Source organism: Typopeltis vanoorti, chromosome 3 (assembly GCF_054136105.1).
Source record: "Typopeltis vanoorti isolate ZY-2024b chromosome 3, IOZ_Tvanoo_1.0, whole genome shotgun sequence".
Taxonomy (NCBI): Eukaryota; Metazoa; Arthropoda; class Arachnida; order Uropygi; family Thelyphonidae; genus Typopeltis; species Typopeltis vanoorti.
Window position 1 is genome coordinate 70,792,850 of NC_143551.1, and position 18,449 is coordinate 70,811,298.

Here is an 18,449-nt window from a genome sequence, read left to right on the forward strand (position 1 = left end):
TTTAAGTTGCAGCACATGGGTTTAAATGTCAGGTTAGTCAAATGGATTCAGGATTGGCTGACTGATAGGTATCAGAGAGTTGTATATGGTGGGGCAATATCAAGGAAGCAGAAGGTTACAGGTGGAGTTCTACAGCGCTGAGTACTGGGACCTGTATTGTTCAACCTTTATATCGATGATATTGTCAATGGATTACAAGGGGACATTCAGTTGTTTGCAGATGATGTGAAGCTGGGAAGGGTTATCAGGAATAGTGCAGATGTGGCAGCCCTGCAAAAAGATTTAAATAAACTAGACAGATGGGCAAATGAATATGGGTATCGGTTTAATGCAGCAAAATGTAAGGCCTTGAGGTTTGGAAGCATCGATGGGACACTGCATACTCTATGGGAGGAGTTATACTGGTGGAAGTAGGGGAGACAAGATTGATAGAAACCTGAAATTTAGGGGACATATTGCAAAGGTGGTGAAGGTAAGACAGAGGATTGCTGCAATAATGAGAAGGACGCTGACGTGCAGAGATAAAACAGTTATCATTCCATTGTATAAGATCCTGATCAGACCACACTTGGACTATTGTTCTCAGATTTGGTCCCCAGGATTTGAAGGGGATAAATTAACTGTGGAAAGGGTACAAAGGTAGATAACAAAGATGGTTTCAGGACTGTACAGTGATAGTTATGAGGATCGGCTGAGGGGAATCTGGACTGCAGAGTTTGGTGGATAGAAGAAGGAGAGGTGATATGATCGAGACTTTTAAACTGTTGAGAGGCAGTTAAAGGGTAGAAGTTGGAGAGTTCTTTCACTTGGTGGAACGGCAGGAAGGAGCGATGACAAGGGGCCATCCCTTGAAGTTACAAAAGGAGGCTGTGCGCAAGAGGGTGAGGAGTGGTTTCTTTGCGTGGAGGGTGGTTGAACCTTGGAATTCATTGCCTGAGAGAGAGAGTGGTTGGAGCAGGAACGGTCAATGGGTTCAAGGAGTGGTATGATCCCACGAAGAGTCTTTTGACTCCATGAAGGGCTGGATAATAATAATGATATAACCTTAAGCTACTAACCAAGTGTCTTTCACATTGGTTTGTCTCTATATGGATAAAGTTATTGACAGTCAAATTCTTCAACTGGAAGACTGCCAATACATCACTGACTCACAGTGGGTAATGCCCATTCTTAATCCACAGTTTCTGAAATGAACTCAAATGGCAGGTTTTAAAAAATAAGCAGCAGCTATTGATATTTTCAAGATATTTCATTAAGTCTGGTAGGTGTATACTTCAAGCAAACCACTATCCTTCCAGCACTTCATCTTCTGTGATTGGATAGTCTTTTTCCTCCATCCATCCATTAGTTGTCATGTTGAATGGCTTTAAACTTCCCTACCACTGCATGAGTGCTCTGAGGACTATATTTTTTTGCCTATTTCTCTTTTCCTAAATATATATATATATATATATATATATATATATATATATATATATACCTTTTCTCAAATGAACTCAAATCCTATGCACACTTTTTTTTTTGTTATTGTTGATAACAATACATTCTCTTCCTCCTCATTCGACAAACCTTGACGTGCTAGAGCATTCCAATTTTAAAGGTAACCCACAAACAATGTCTTAAAAAAAGACTGAACTCAGGTGCCATTCTTCAAATGGATGAGGACAGCCTTAATCAACATCAATGCTACCAAAATACTTCTGTTTCCCCCTACCCCATTCACAAAAATGATCTCACTTCACCTGTGATAATAACCAAATCCTCAGAAAGATTAGCCTCTCTTGAAACAAGTATATTGCATCCATAACCTCATAAGCCTTCAATAGATTGATCTTTATTCTGTTCAAGACATTAATTCTCTCGTGTAAACTTCTGATTTATGAATTCACGACAATCTGCACAAACCTAAAATACTATTTTTGCATCTACAGCAGTGAACTAAAAAACATTCGTAAAAATTCTTGGTATACTGAAGAGAGAACAGTTGACTCCAACCTTACTGCCTCTTGTATGAGACAGAAAGAAACTGTATAATTGTATAATAGGTCCTGCAGTATCCCAGGTGTGAAATTGATATTGAAAAAATCATAAAAAAAGGAATATAACATATGATAGAGGGATGATGTATGTCTGTCTTAAATGATGGGATGGAAAATGGTTAGGTTTGTTAAATTTGTAGATTTTATTTTGACTAAACAGTAAGTATAGTTAAATGTGGCTGTAGTTTGTTGAGATTCATTGGCTGATTTTTTTTTTTAAATATCAATCCCACACATGATGTACTATTGGGCTCACACAAGACCTACAGTACACCAGTATCTTATGTATTGACAGAGGTATGGATTAAATGATCATTTTCTGTGGATTTATACATCATTGGGTGATCTATGTTAATTTGGCATGGTAATCAGATATGTTCATTGTTATGGTGATATAGCTCTTATATGCTAATTATTAAAAAAAGAAAAATCTATACAAACAGCTCCATAATGCAAGGACATACATTATTATATCCTAATATCTCCAAAATCTTGCATTGTCAACCTTACATGATACAAGACACCATTAGCAAAGTCTGAAACTTGACACTCTCCTAACTGTGAAGAAAAATCAACAAATTCAAAAATGATATAGTACTTCTTGTATGTTGGTCCAAAATAACATACTCACTGCTTCCTGCAGAACAAAAAAATGTCCTTCCAGTGAACCACAGCCTCAAAAAAAACCTAATGAAAACCAGACATTCCTTCACCATAAAGCAAGCACAGTAACTACAATAATATTCATCTACAAAACAAAATGCCAAACAAGTGGTGATGCTACTTACATCAGAGCTACACAGTGGGTCTTTTTCTTCAGATTCAACAAACACTTCTGTGACTATAGCCTACCTCTACAACAACAGTACCTGAAGTCCAAAAGAAGAAGAAGAAAAAAAAATAATTGCCAACATCATGGATCTGATTATGATGCTTTACTATAAAAAAATTTACAAAAAACTCTGTTTTGGAATCTAATGTCTGGCGGTTTTTGGGAGGAAAAACACTATAATATAATATGTATATGGAAAACAAGAAACAGATGAAAGCCAGGTATTAAAACCTGATAATTTTTTTAACATCATCTTCATAACGCTAATTACGGATATAGACCATATTGGTCTGTTCCGGTCTCATTATCCATCTAATATCTTTTTTTTTTTGAGGTCTAACTGGTCTTCTCTTTCCAATTGATTTATATTTTATTACTTGTTTAAGATATCGGGTGTTGGCCATTCAGCTTATATGTTCTATCCATTTTGGTTTATAATTGTTTAGTTTTTATTCTATTGATTTTGTCTTTAGTTCTATCAAAATATCTTTGTTCATTTTTTGGTCTAATAATATGTATTTTGCAGTTCTCACGAATCTCATTTCACTTGTTTTTATTCTTTGTTTATCTTGTTTGTTTATTGTCCAAATTTCACTGCCATATAATAATGTGGGCACTGCTAAAGTATTGTATATTTTCAAGCATGTTTCTTTTTGTACTATATTTGGATTGAGTGTTTTATTTATCAGGCCTATAATCTGTAAAAATTTTGAAGTTTTTAATTTTATGTCTTTTCTCCTTCATATGATATTTCACATCCAAGATAACTGAAAGTATTTATCTGTTCTATTATTTTATTATTAGTAACTATTTTGCTTCTAACTGGAGTTTGTCCACAAAATGCCATTGTTTTAGTTTTGTTTATGGAAATTTTCATTCCAAACTGTTCTACTACTATAATGTTTAAATTATATATTGCTCTTTGTAAATTGTCTTCCTTATTTAATATTATTACCTGATCATCTGCAAATAATAGCATATTTATTTTGTTATTCTGGGAAATTTCTATACCTGGATTGTTTAGCAAAAGCTGCATCCAATGTAGAGCATCCTTTTCTAAATCATTTTGATATTCAAATAATTTTTTTTCACTGTATATTTTCAATTTTTCATTAAGTATTATTCTACTATATATTTTGTAGAATGTATTCAATAAAATAATACCTCTGTAATTAGCAGGTTTTGTTTTATCCCCCCTTGTTAAATATAATTATTACTATACTTGTTTTCCATTCTATTGGTATTTGTTCATTTGTATGTGTTTTATTTAAAAATTTTAATAATCTCTGATGAAATTTTTTTCCAGCAAATTTAAACAGTTCGGGGTTTATCCCATCTTCTCCTGCTGATTTGCCATTTTTTATTTTACTTAGGTTGTCCTTTAATTCTTTAATTGTTATTATAATTTTTTTAACACTGATGTTATAATGTCTTAAAACAACAGTTAGTGTGTGTGATTCCATGTTCTTACTCATGCAAGTAGCATTTGAATGGTTAATTTCTCCCTGTAATATCTTCAAATGAAGGTACGAAAATTGAGGGAGGGGATCTGTCTTTTATAAGGTTGGTGATCAGAAAAGAATCAGAAAAGAAATGATGTCCATCGTTTCTTTTCTGATTTCAATCTTTTTTTTTAACCCATACATTTAACCCATTATGACAAAAGAATGTTGCTCCTGGTTTGCAGAAAATGGCATAGATATCCTATGTTTGACATTGTCTTCTAATCGATATATATAGAGATTCAGATAATTCTGCATTCACTACATTCTCGTTAAGAAGTGAATCAAGTTTCTTTAAATTTACAAATGATAAAGGTTCCAGAAAACCTTTCATCTTATTAGCATTTCTCGAATTTTAATTAACTAGGGAATAATTTTTTTTTCCCTCTTTGGTATAATTTTTTTGAGTCCCATAACACACACACACACATATATAAGGTAGTTTGCTGAATTAAATAAGTAAATTTGTAATAGCAGTAAAAATAACCGATAAGTTTTTTTTTGTGTGTAGTTCCTACCAACAAAAGGTTATTAATCGTATTATTCTGATTTTGTGACCACATGTTTATTAAAAAAAATGTTTTTTAAAACTAAACAGGTACTAAAAAACAAACCCGACAAGTTTTGTCAGACTAACATCTTCAGCGGTAAAGATAACTAACAGATAAGAAATTATGAAAAACAAATTCATTTGTTGGTATTATGAACATCAAAAAAGGTTTGTTAAAAAAAAAACCGAATAACAGATCTATACAACCGTTAATGCATGTTAGCTGGAAACAATGCTATTTGGTGTCACGTTCTGTGGTTCACTTTCACTCTGTCTGAGGTCTGAACTGGGTAAATTTTTAATAAATGCTGACCAAACTTGATTTAAAATCAAACCCTGATTTTTGGGTTTGTAGGAATTGCATTGTGTAGGAATTTTAATCATATTTGCTGCCTCTTTGAATTTTCATTTGGGTTTGCATTGTGTAGGAATTTTAATCATATTTGCTGCCTCTTTGAATTTTCTTGTGAAACAGTTTTTATCAATGTAGGACATGTTTGTTCTGTCCCAAAGTACATCATAACCAGTAGGAGCTGGGTTCTTTACTTTTAGAGTAGTGAATGAGTGGAATGCGCTCCCTGAGTCTGTGGTGGATGCTGTGACAGTGAATGAGTTTAAGGCGAGGTATGATAGATACTGTATGAATGTCAAATAGTTGTGATGAATATGATTTGGGGCCTCCCTCGATGAGTCCAATGACTCCCAGGAGTTGCCCGTAATAATAGTAATAATAAGTCTGGCTTGGCATTTCACACAGATGATAGCAGCCCTGTTCTCAAAAATATCTTCTGAATTAATTTTATAGAACCCCTTCAGTAATTTGAATGTCTCAATCATATCTCCTCTCCTCCGCCTATCAACCAATTTTTGCAACCCACAAATCCTCAACCTATTCTCATACAGTTCATTCCACAGACCTGCTATCATCTTGGTCACTCGCCTCTGGATCCTCTCCACCTCCTCCCCATCAAGAAGAAACCTAGGTGACCAAATCTGAGCACAGTAGTCTAGATGGGGTCTTATCAAGGCTCGATACAGAGGAACAATAACCTGCTTGTCTCTGCTTGTCATCGTATTCTTCAGCAACCAAGTGATTTGATGAGCTGTTTTGGTCACTTTTGCAATGTGTCCCCTAAATTTCAATTCCTTATCTACCAACACTCCTAAATCTCGTGCCTCATCAATTTCCTGGAGCACGGTTCCACCAATGCAGTAAACTGCCGCAAATCTTTTCACCCCAAAATGCATAACCTTACATTTTGCCACATTAAACTGACATCCATCCTCCTTAGCCCAGACCTCCAATCTATCCAAATCATCCTGCAAAATTTTGACGTCATCTGCATTCACTATTGCCCTACCCAACTTCGCATCATCCGCAAACAAATGAACTGTTCCTCTCAGATCATTTCCTATATCATTTATGAACAAATTAAACAGCAGTGGTCCAAGAACAGATCCTTGTGGCACACCACTAGTCACAGGCCGTCTTGTGGACTCTACTCCCGAGTAAACCACTCTCTGATATCTCTCCGTCAACCACCCTCCTATCCATCTAACCAACCCTATGTCCATTCCCATATGCTGCAATTTACTGATTAGAATTCCATGTGGAATCCTGTCAAAGGCCTTGGCAAGGTCCAGTAGAATCACCGTAAACCCATTACCCTTATCCAGTTCAGCCGTCACTGTGTTATAATACGTGAGCAAGTTACTGAGGCATGACCTATCCTTCACAAAACCATGCTGTCCCCGATACAGTATCCCATTTTCTTCTATCCAATCTTGTATTTTCCTCTTGACTATTTTCTCTAAGACCTTGACAATGATTCCTGATATGCTAATCGGTCGGTAATTTACTACAGCAGTCTTGGAACCACCTTTATGCAGTGGAACTATTTTCCCCTCTTTCCACCCGCTCGGGACTAACCCAGACCCGAGACTCAAATTAAACAAAATGGTCAAGGGTACTGACAATTCTTTAGCTGCTTCTCGTACAACACGAGCTGGTATACCATCCAATCCCACAGATGTATTGACATTGAGAGAGAGAGAACTTATGTTCTCTCTCTCTCTCTCTTTTTTTGTATGTCCTTTTCATATTCGCTCATGCTGATTTCTCCAGATCTCCCCGTCTGGCCTACATAGCAGATGCCAGAGGAACAGTGAATATTATAACTCCCTGGTTTTTTCACTGGGTGATGTGGAGGTTTCGGAGGATGAAGAGATTTTGATATTTTTTCAAGTGGCAGGAAAGTCACTTTTATGTTATACTTGTAGAGAAGTTTGGCTAATTTATCTGTTACATTCTTGATATAAGGAAGGGTGACTGCGTTCTTGAAGTCTTGTTTATTTAAGTTTCTTGTAGGTGCTGTATTGAGAATTTTCTTGTCTTGGTTTTGAAACCATTCAGTTGTAGGATCTGTGTTAAGTATTGTATTTCTTCTTTCCGCTTTTCTTCTGTAATGGGAAGGCTCTATGCTTTATCCCTTAAGGTTTTTATTAGGCCTATTTTTTGCTTGGGATGGTGGTGTGAGGTAGCATGAAGGAATCTTCCTGTGTTTGTTGGCTTTCTATAAATGGAGAACGATAATCTGTGTTTTTTTTCATTTATTTCTATAAGGATGTCTAGAAAAGGAAGTTTTTTATTTTCTTCTAGTTCCAGAGTAAATCTTATGTTAGGATGTAAGTAATTAAGATAGTCTTTAAAGGCAGTCAGTTCTAATGCTGTTCCTGGCCAAATGATGAAGATATCATCCACATAGTAGAGCCAAATTTTTGGTTTGATATGCCAGTGTTGTAGAGCATTATTTTCAAAATTTTCCATATAGAGGTTTGCTAGAGCTGGTGAGAGGGGTGAACCCATTGCTCGTCCTTTTTGTTCCCAGGGTTTGTCTTGGTAAAGGAAGAACGTGTTTTTTATGCAATGTTCGTAGAGCTGTACAATGTTCAGTGGGAAGAGATTTTCTAGGATGCTTACTGTTTCATTTCTTGGAATCTTTGTGAAAAGACTGACCACATCTAAACTCGCTAATATGTCTGAAAGATCTATGTGTATATCTTTTACTTTCTCTATGAAGTCTGTGCTGTTCTTAATGAATAATGGTGTTTTTCCTATATGTGGTAAAATCAAGTTTGTAAGGTGCTTTGATAGATTCGAGGTAAGAGAGCCCCTTCCATCTACTATCGGTTTTAGTGGTATATCTGGGTGTTTTGATTGTAAATTTCTTTTTAGTTCCTCAGACCAATTTGGTATATTCTTGATAAGTTCATTGGTTTTGTTGCGAGTTCACCAAGTGGGGGGTCTCTGTCTAATGCTGTGTAGGTGTTGGAATCTTCAAGAAGGCTTTTCATTTTTTCGTTATAATCTTCTGAGTTTAAATTCACTGTTGCATTGCCTTTGTCTGCTTTTATTATGACTATGTTTTTGTCTGATTTGAGTTCTGCAAGGGCTGCGAATTCTGTTTTTTGTAGGTTTTTTGGTTTTTTCAAAGACAACAAATATGATTAAAATTCCTACGCAATGCAACAAAAATCAAGGATTGATTTTAAATCAAGTTTGGTCAGCGTTTATTAAAAATTTACCGAGTTCAGACCTCGGACAGAGTGAAAGTGAACCACAGAACGCGACATCAAATAGCATTGTTTCCAGCTAACATGCATTAAAGGTTGTATAGATCTGTTATTCGGTTTTTTTAACGAACTTTTTTGATGTTCATAATACCAACAAATGAACTTGTTTTTCATAATTTCTTATAGTTTGTGCTTGAAACCGTTAGTTATCTTTACCCCTGAAGATGTTAGTCTGACGACTAATGAAACTTGTCGGGTTGTTTTTTAGTACTTGTTTCGTTTCAAAAAACAGTTTTTTTAATAAACATGTGGTCACAAAACTGGAATAATTCGATTGAACTTCTTAACCACAGAAACCTCCGCATAATTAAAAGGTTATTAAGCTATGGTACATTTTGTACTGTGGGTGGGATAAGAATTTTTTTGCCATTTTTTTTATCAATTTTATATATTCTTTTATAATTTTTTTACATAGTCTGGAAACCCTGCTCTAGAGATCAAACATGGAAATTTTCAAGCCACTTCAAGCCTCCAGTAAGCAGGGAGGTGGTCTCTCACCAGGTGATGATGAAATTCATCTCCCACCTAAAGACAATTACAAACATCCATTACCAGGGCAGGAAGCAAACCTGTGACCTGTTGAATGGAGTGTGGGTATGCTAACTGCTCAGCCAACCATGCCGACCTGACTTTGTCTCTGCATGTATGCGAGGAAATTCATCTCCCACCTAAAGACAATTACAAACATTCATGACCACATCCATGCACCAATAGGATGCAGGTTTGAACCTGCATCCTATTGGTTGAAGAGTGGGCATGCTAACTGCATGCTTGGCCAACCAGTCCAGCCTGACTTTGTCTCTGTGTGTGTATGCATATGTTATTAAATTTGAATAAATATTTACAAATTTCTGTCATTTTATTTATTTTTTTTATAGCTTGATTTTCTCTTTCAATAGCTCATGCCAGATTTGAGTTTTTATATTTTCTGAGCACTAGTATCAGGTCATCAGAAAATATTGAAATTTTTTAATTTAAACTCAAACCCATCATCAAGAAGGAGGGAAAAAAAAGAAAAAAACATCAGAAGAATTGAAAATAGGAACTATCAACATAAGAAGTATTAATGGAAAGGAAATCAGACTTCCTGCAGAGGAAGTGGAAAAGTACCACATTAATGACATTAATGAGACAAAAAAGACTAAAACTGGCAAGATCCTACTAAAACATAATGATTATTATTATTATTACATATGAGCTCATCCATGGAGTCCATAGACTCATTGCAAGAGGTCCATTACATCAACTTTAACCATCAATGGCTGTACAACACCTGTCATATTTTGCTTTGAGCTCATTCACCAACAAAGCATTCACAGCTGACTGTGACAATATATTCAACTTATTCACCACTTTCCAAGCAAAAAATTAGTCCTCACACACTTACTTACCACACTCTTACTTAATTTCCATGGATGAACCCTAATTTTCCTCACATTACTTATGTACTGAAATATTTCCTCCACATCAATCCTACAACTCACCCCACCCCCAAAACAAATTGTATAGGTCTCTATCATATATCCCCCCCCCTGTTATCTACAAATTAATCAGCCTCTAAATCTTCAATCTCTCCTCATATGGAACATCATAGAGACCTGCCACCATCTTGGTCACTCACCTCTGAATCGATTCCACCTCTTTAGCATCTCCAAGATTCAACACAGGCAACCAAATCTGTGTGCAATAATCCATAATGAGGCCTTATCAAAGCATTATAAAAAGGAATAATAACCTGCTTATCTCTGAATGTCAGAGTGTTCTTCAATTATTAGTTAATTTTTTTGCACTACAGCTTCTGAATTCCAATTCTCCATCCAACAGTATAACAAATTCCTGGCTTCATCAATTCCCTGCAGTGCAGTTCCATCAACATGTCACACAGTAGATCTTTTTGCTCAAAAATACATAACCATACATTTTTTCAAATTACATTGGCATCTGCTCTCCCTTGCCCATATTGGAAGTCTATTTAAGTCATCCTGTAAAATATCAACATCATCTTTATTGACTATTGCTCTACCTAATCTTGTATGATCTACAAACAACTGAATATTTCCTCTCAGATCATCTTCTATAACATTAATGTACAAATTAAGTAGTATTCATATTTACAAATTTAGGGACACAAGACATATGTGTTGAAATGATTATTTTACTTATTATTAATAAAATAACACTTCACGTTTCGACCACTATACTGAGGTCATCATCAGAAAAATACATGTGTATATGAAGACAAGCTACATGCTCTTGCTCTCTACAAAGGTAAATTGAATCTATGCTGTTATTATTATTATTCAGGCCTCCATGGAGTCAAAAGACTCATCGTGGGAGGTTCTTCCTAAGAAACACAAAGTCTATCAAGACTCATCGAGAGGAGGCCCCCCCCCCCCAAGAAACACAAAGTCTATTATACCACTCCTTAAACTCATTGACTGTTCTCGCTCTCACCACTCCATCAGGCAATACATTCCATGGTTCAACCTCCCTCCATACAAAGAAACCACTCCTCACCATCTTGCTCACAGTTTCCTTTCAGAACTTCCAGGGATGGCCTCTTGTCATCACTCCTTCCTGATGTTCAACCAAGCGAAAGAACTCCCCAGTGTCAACCCTGTAACCTCTCCCTCTTCTATCCACCAAACTCTGCAGTCCACATTCCCTCAGCCGATCCTCCTAACTATCATTGTACAGTCCTGAAACCATCTTTGTTATCTTTCCACAGTTAATTTATCCCCTTCAAATCCTGGGGACCAAATCTGAGAACAATAGTCCAAGTGTGGTCTGATCAGGATCTTATATAACGGAATGATAACTGTTTTATCTTTGCAGGTCAGCATCCTTCTCATTATTGCAGCAATCCTCTGTGTTACCTTCACCACCTTTGCAATATGTCCCCTAAATTTCAATTGGAAGAACGACGGTACATTGGGCCCTTCAACTGGAATAGGCCTAAGTTCAATTCTCGTCGCGACGGGAGGAATCTTTATCTGGTCGATTTCAATCGAAGGTGAGTTAGCCGATCTCATACGGAGGTGGCAGGGTTTTTTCTCCCGGACACTAGGGTTCTTCATCCCGCATACATACAAATCAGCCCTTCAGAACACACGCAATTTACAGACAAAAATTACTAGTTGTGGTGGTGTTACAGGTGGGCGGTAGATGGCGTTGATGGAGATGATTCGTAGTAGAGGTTAGGTGTAGAGACAGTTGTAGATGTCCTCCCACGATGAGTCTTCGGACTCCTTGGAGGTATCAGGAATAATAATAATCTATCTAGCTTATTCAAATCCTCTTGTAGGGCTGCCGCATCTGCACTATTACTAATAATCCTTCCCAGCTTCGCATCATATACAAACAACTGAATATCCCCTTGCAATCCGCTGACAATGTCATTTATATAAAGGTTAAACAATATAGGTTCCAGTACTGAGCCCCATGGGACCCCACTTGTAACCCTCTGCTTCCTTAGAACTACTCCACACACAACTCTCTGATACCTATCAGACAGCCAATCCTGAATCCAGTTGACCAATCTTACATCCAGGCCCATGTGCTGCAACTTAAATATCAGCTTATGATGTGGCACCCTGTCAAATGCCTTCGCTAAGTCTAAGAAAATGGCAGTATATGCCTTCCCCCTCATCTAATGCTCTTGTAGCTTTATCATAAAGGGCTAGCATATTGCTAAAACAAGAGCGCCCCTTCACAAATCCATGTTGACTCTCACAGATAACATTACCCTCATCTGCCCAATGCTGTGTACAGTCCTTCACTACTTTCTCCAAGATCTTACTAACTACTGATGACACGCATATGTTAATTGATACTTAATTGAGCTGTAAACTGTTAATTGATCTTTTACTTAGTCTGACCTCTAGTGGAAAAAAAAAAAAAACCCACAATAAACCCTGCTGAAGTCCTCCTGTACTAAGCTTTTTCTTCAGGACTTGAACAGTTCAGGTTGCTACCGAATGTTAAAAAAAAAAAAAAAAAACTTCACCAAGTCTTCTTGTATTGAGATTTTTCTTTGGTTTGTTCTGGTTGCTATAATTGTTGTAAATGGGTCCTCGACATTCTTGGATTGGTTCAACCGTAATTTTTGTTTAGATTAGGATTGTGTTTGAGCATTTTACATGCTTCTTTAAATTTCCTCGCGAACCAGGTTTTGGTGAAATGTAGGGACTTGGTACCTTTCCAATCAATTCTGTGGTATGTCTACCATCAGTCTACCGCAAACCCACACACAGGCCAGTACATACACAAAAATTCTTACAACCACCCAACACACAAACTAGGTGTCATAAGCACCCTTAAACACAGAGCTCAAACTATTTGTTCAAATAAGCAAGCTCTAAACCAGGAATATGAGATCATCAACCATACATTTATAAAAAATGGACACATAAAAAAAACTATTCACAAGATCCTCCACAGAGAACCACTAAAAACAAAAGAGATTTCAAGAATGCCATTCCTTATGTTGCATTTCAGAAAAAAAATAGACAGAACACTACACAAATACAGCATCAAAACCACCTTTAAACCCCTGACAAAATTAAGACACCTACTCAGTTCTTCCAAAGATCCTCTTACACACTGAGCCCACCCAGGAGTTTACAAAATACAATGCACATGTAATTTACCATACATAGGGGAAACAGGACAAACCATCCCAATTAGGAAGGACTAAGAGAAATTACAATTTTTCCAAAATGGAAATATCTCCATTTTGGAAAAACTGTCCTTTCAGACCATGCACTCCAGACAGACTACAGAATTGATTGGAAAGGTACCAAGTCCCTACACTGCACCAAAACTTGGTTCGAGAGGAAATTTAAAGAAGCATGTGAAATACTCAAACACAATCCTAATCTGAACAAAAACGATGGTCTGACCATTCCAAGAATGTGGATGGCCCATTTACAACCATTATAGCAATCAAAACAAGCCAAAGAAAAGGTGAAGGTTTTTTTTTTTTTTTTTTAACATTCGATAGCAACCTGAACGGTACAAGTCCAGAAGAAAATCTTAGTATAGCAACCTGAACTGTACAAGTCCTGAAGAAAAGCTTAGTATGGGAGGACTTTAGCAGGGTTTATTGTGTTTTTTTTTTTTTTTTTTTCACTAGAAGTCAGGCTAAGTAAAAGATCAATTAACAACGTAGATTCAATTTACCTTTGTAGAGTGCAAGAGTATGTAGCTTGTCATCATATACACATGTATTTTTCTGATGATGACCTCAATAGAGGGGTCGAAACGTCAAGTGTTATTTTATTAATAATAAGTAAAATAATAATTTTCAACACATGTTTTGTGTCCCTAAATTTGTAAATATGAATGCTGATCACCATATAACCTTAAAAGAAAGAAAAAAAAAATTAAGTAGCAGTAAGTACAGAGCCCTGTGGTAGCAGACAGTAGGGTTTTTCTGCCAGTTTATCTGGTGTTTTTCATCCCGCAAGCAGGCAAACCGGTCCTGTGAACATATGCCTCTACAGCCGAAAATATATCCCCCCCCCCAGTGACAGACCAGGAGACAGGTCAGTTGGGAGTGGTACTAACAAAGAAATCGCATCTAAGTAACATGCGGACCCTGCATAGGAAAAGCGGGAATAATGTGTAGTGAAAGAAGTACAGAGTCCTGTGGCACATCACTAGTCACAGATCTTCATCAGGACTCTGCTGCTGAATAAACTACTGTCTGGTATCTCTCCAACAACCACCCTCTTATCCACATCACCAACTTCATGTACATATCGATTTCCTATAATTTATGTATCAGAATTCCATGCAGTTTCCTATCAAATACTTAAATGAACAAGCGACTGGAAACGAAGTACAAAAAAAACTAGTCAGTAGACCAAGAAAGCAATGGACCTATCCACTCATTCCTGAATTCTGTCTTTAATCAACTTATCCAATAACTTGACCACCACTCCTACAATGCTAATTAGTCGATAATCTGCTACTTCTGTCTTGGAATCTCCTTTATGCAATGAAACTATTTTCTCTTCCAATCACTTGAGCCTCTACCACAGCTGAGATTCTGAGTAGACAATGTAGTCAAAGACACTACCAATTCTGTAGCTGATATCCCATTTAAACCCACAGCTGTATTTACATCAGGATTCTGTAATATTCTATGTACCTCAACTTATTCTACCCTAAGTCCACATTAACCCCTGTCATATTGGAGACCTGAGAGACATGGGAAGATGAGAGGCTCAATAAGAGAAAAGAATGAGGGGGGGGGATAAGTAGCAAATGTGATATTGTGATGGACAATGAGACTTGCTGAAATATGTATTTAAATAGTATAAATACAAGTAGGGAACATGGCATCATAACTGACATGGAGAAGTACGGAGGAGTAGCATCTAATACAGTGAAACTTATTATAGATCCTGGAATAAGCTGTTATGTTTGTATCAGAAACAAGGGAAATGGTTATAGGTCAGTTAGGTGGTTTGAGTTAAACATCTGTTATCATGTGGGCTGCAGTAAGATAAGTAAATTTTATATTTAAATGTGTGCCAATACTGTCTAAATAATTGTAAATTAATTAATATTGTGAGATATTTGGGTGTGGAACATGGTGTTTGGATATTTTTCTTAGCTGATATTATCATAAATTCATTGTTTCTATTAGCACACTGATACAACATGGCAGTGAAAGGAAAATCATTGCGTATATCTGTGCGGAAGACAAATAAAGTAAATGCATGGATTTCTCAAAAATGGTATGGTGACATGAATGTAATATGTATGCATGGAAAGATGTTGTGGATATTTATGTAGAGAGGCTGAATAAGAGAAAAGAACCAGTGTGTGTGTGTGTAGGAAATGTGATATTCTGATGGCCCATGAAACTTGCTTACACATGAGTAGGGAACATGGCATTGTAATTGACATGGCAGTTGAAGATTGTATGAATTTTCAGAGAGTGTGCAGAAATGATAGTGAGAAAAAAGTTTGATGATAAAATGGGTGATAGTTTATGACATTAAAAAACAGAGTGAAATTAACAATAAACTGGGAAATAATGACATTGAAAAATGGAGTGCAATTAATGGTAAGGTGGTGAGAAGGGTTGATATTGAAAAAGTCTGTATGTGACTGGCAATAAAATAATGAGAGTGAAATAGCAAAAAAAGGACAAGATTTGAAAGCTCAGTTGGTGAAGATGAGTGAAATGCAGAGTGAAATGAAGAGAACTGTAGATACGTATGGAAGAGTGAAGAAGATGAAAATAAATGATGTTGGTATGAAAAAGGTAACAAAAGATCCGCAAGTGGCATCATATAGCAATTTGATTAGAGGTATAGTAAATAAGAAGATGCACAAGATTTGTTGTCCTGGAGGTAAAATGAATATAGTAATTGAGGTGTTAGATATGAGGTATAAACAAGCAATGGAGATGGTAGTAATAGTAATAGTAGTAGTAAGGACAAATGACTTGACTTGGAACAAAGAGAATGTAAGATTGGATATCAGGATATAAAAACAAAAATATAAAAATAAGAGATGCTTTCTTGTTGAGAAAAATAAAAGATAATAGTGTGATAGGAAAGGGAGTCAGTGTGTTGCCCAGGTACAACAGAGATGAGATGAGGCAGAGAGCAAGAATTATGAATCATATATTAGCAGAAATATGTGTAAAGAGAAAGGTGCGCAGTTTGTTAATATGTGGAATGAGTTTGAAGGAAGAATTGAACTATATAAGAGTGATGGACTGCATTTGAATGGTTTTGATGTGAGTCATTTGGAGAGACTGCTGCTGGAAGACAGAGTAATGAGTGCAGAAAATGGATTCTGGCAAGTAAGAAGCGATGTGAAAGAGCAGAGAGGAAAGAAAGAGAGAGACTGAAGTGATATTTATGAATGAATAAGTGGGTAGCATGAGTGTAGAGAATGAGAAAACAAGTGTGCAAGACAAGCAGAGAAACTGGTAGACTCAGGGTGGAAGGGGAATACAGCATGTAAAATCTTGATACTTCAAGAGGATGTGAATGCATACATAGGCAAAAAAGGGAGGGGATGATCTGGGATGCAGGAAAAACAGTTGGATTTCAAGAAGGTTCTGGGATGAGTACGGAGGAAAAAAAAGGCTTGAGGAAAGTATGGAGAAGTCACATCTAATAAGTGGTATCAATGAAATTTGTTATAGATCCAGGAATGAGCTATTATGTTTGTATATGAATGCTAGAAGTATCAAAACAAGGGAAATTAAACAGTTGCATTGATTGAGTTCATTCACTCAAAAATTCTTGTAGACAGGCTTATTCGTTCATTACTCTATTAAATTTTCAGGAAATAACAACATATACTAGAATATTAATTATAAAATACTTTAATTAATATCTTCCTATATTTTGGTAATGTTACATTGCCATCATCAGGGATCACAAACAACAATGATAATGTGCATGCAGGCAATAACACCGGACAAATGGATCAGAAGAAAGGCAACAGAAGTCAGCCTAGAGTCCTAAACGGAGCCCCCTAGTGGACTAAATTGGGCAGTCTTGGCTGGCAATCTTAGAATGTATGCTTCCTGAATTTGGGGCAGTCTCATACACTCTGATTTGTTACGGTTTGGAAAGTTTTTCAGAGCTGATGCAGATTCGAGGAATTGCCTTTCAAACTTGTATTTGCTGTGTGGCCTTCTTCCAGCGTATCCTGTGGTGAATGTCCAAAGTATGGTCAGTAAGTCCTGAGTGGCTGTATTGGTGGAACCAACAGTCCTTGTGTTCAGATATTCTGATATTAGCTGTCCTGACTGTTTGGCTGTAGTAGGACAGTCTGCAACTGCAAAGGACCTAGTATACTCCTAGGTTTAGGGGATATGGCTGTTCTTTGGTGGAGTGGATAAGAGATGTCAATTTCTTATGTGGTCTGTAACTGGTTATAAGGTCATATCTCCTTAGGATTTTTGTCAGAGTTTTGGATGTGTCCCAAATATATGGAATGGTCATAGATTTTGAGTAATTTCTGCTCTGAAGGAGGGAAGGGATTGGGGAGGTTGCAGTGACATGGTTTTAATAATTTTTGGATTTTTCAGAGGCTGTAGCCATTTGCTAAGATGTTAAGGATATGGTCAAGTTTAGTAGTCAGGGCACTGTTAGCAGAAATTATTAATTTTTTCCTTTTATATAGGGTTTTTATAATCCCATATTGTTGGGAAAGGGAATGGTGTGATTTCTGGTAGTGTTAGAATGTAAGGTTTTCTATACTGATTTAAAGTGGGCTTTTTTTTTTTTTGTGTGTGTGTGTGTGTGAAGGTATGTTGCCAGTATATTCTGTGAGCACACTTTGGCTAAATGTTTGGATAATTTGCATGTAGGTCAATTAATGCTATCCACAATTGGTCATAATGGTACATTTTGTTTATGGAACCTTATAACTCTAGACCCCCCCCCCCAGTTATATGGACTACCACAAATCCATAAATTGAGGATCTTGGATTTGATCATCTCATCAGAGGATATTATTATAAATTAGGTATCAAATCTTCCTCCAGTAAGTGATAGTCATCATGAAGTGATTATCTGGGTGGTTGCCATCCATGTGAGAACTTCTATGAAGAAAGGGTATAAGTGAAACTATAATGCTGGTGATTATGAGAAGCTCAGGAGACAGCGTTGAGCTGTAGCATGGAATAAGGAGTTTGGTGGAAAGGAGATTCACACTCAACAATTTCTTAACACATCTAAACAATCAACAGCCCAGAGTTCTGTTCTTTCACCCACTCTCTTCCTCTTGTATATAAATGACCTGCTCTCAGAGACTTCCAATCCTATCCACAGTTTTACTGATGACAGTACACTCCTTTCCTCCTTTTCATTTGGCAAACCTGTTAATACTCAAGTATTAGAATCCTCAAGATC

General features: G+C 36.6%; 1 protein-coding gene across 3 annotated transcripts in view; it reads right to left on the reverse strand.

Annotated features, from left to right (window-relative positions):
- The window catches only part of LOC150108248 (protein turtle-like), a 1,021,857-nt gene that overhangs the window by 392,704 nt on the left and 610,704 nt on the right, over positions 1–18,449 (reverse strand). The window contains exon 14 of one of the 3 annotated variants that reach the window (XM_090390666.1): positions 2,828–2,908. The exons of the other annotated variants lie outside the window; for them this stretch is intronic. Within the exon in view, the coding sequence (XP_090246792.1) occupies positions 2,862–2,908 (47 nt within the window). The 3' untranslated portion in view covers positions 2,828–2,861. The remainder of the gene's footprint in view (positions 1–2,827; positions 2,909–18,449) is intronic. 3 annotated transcript variants of the gene reach the window in all.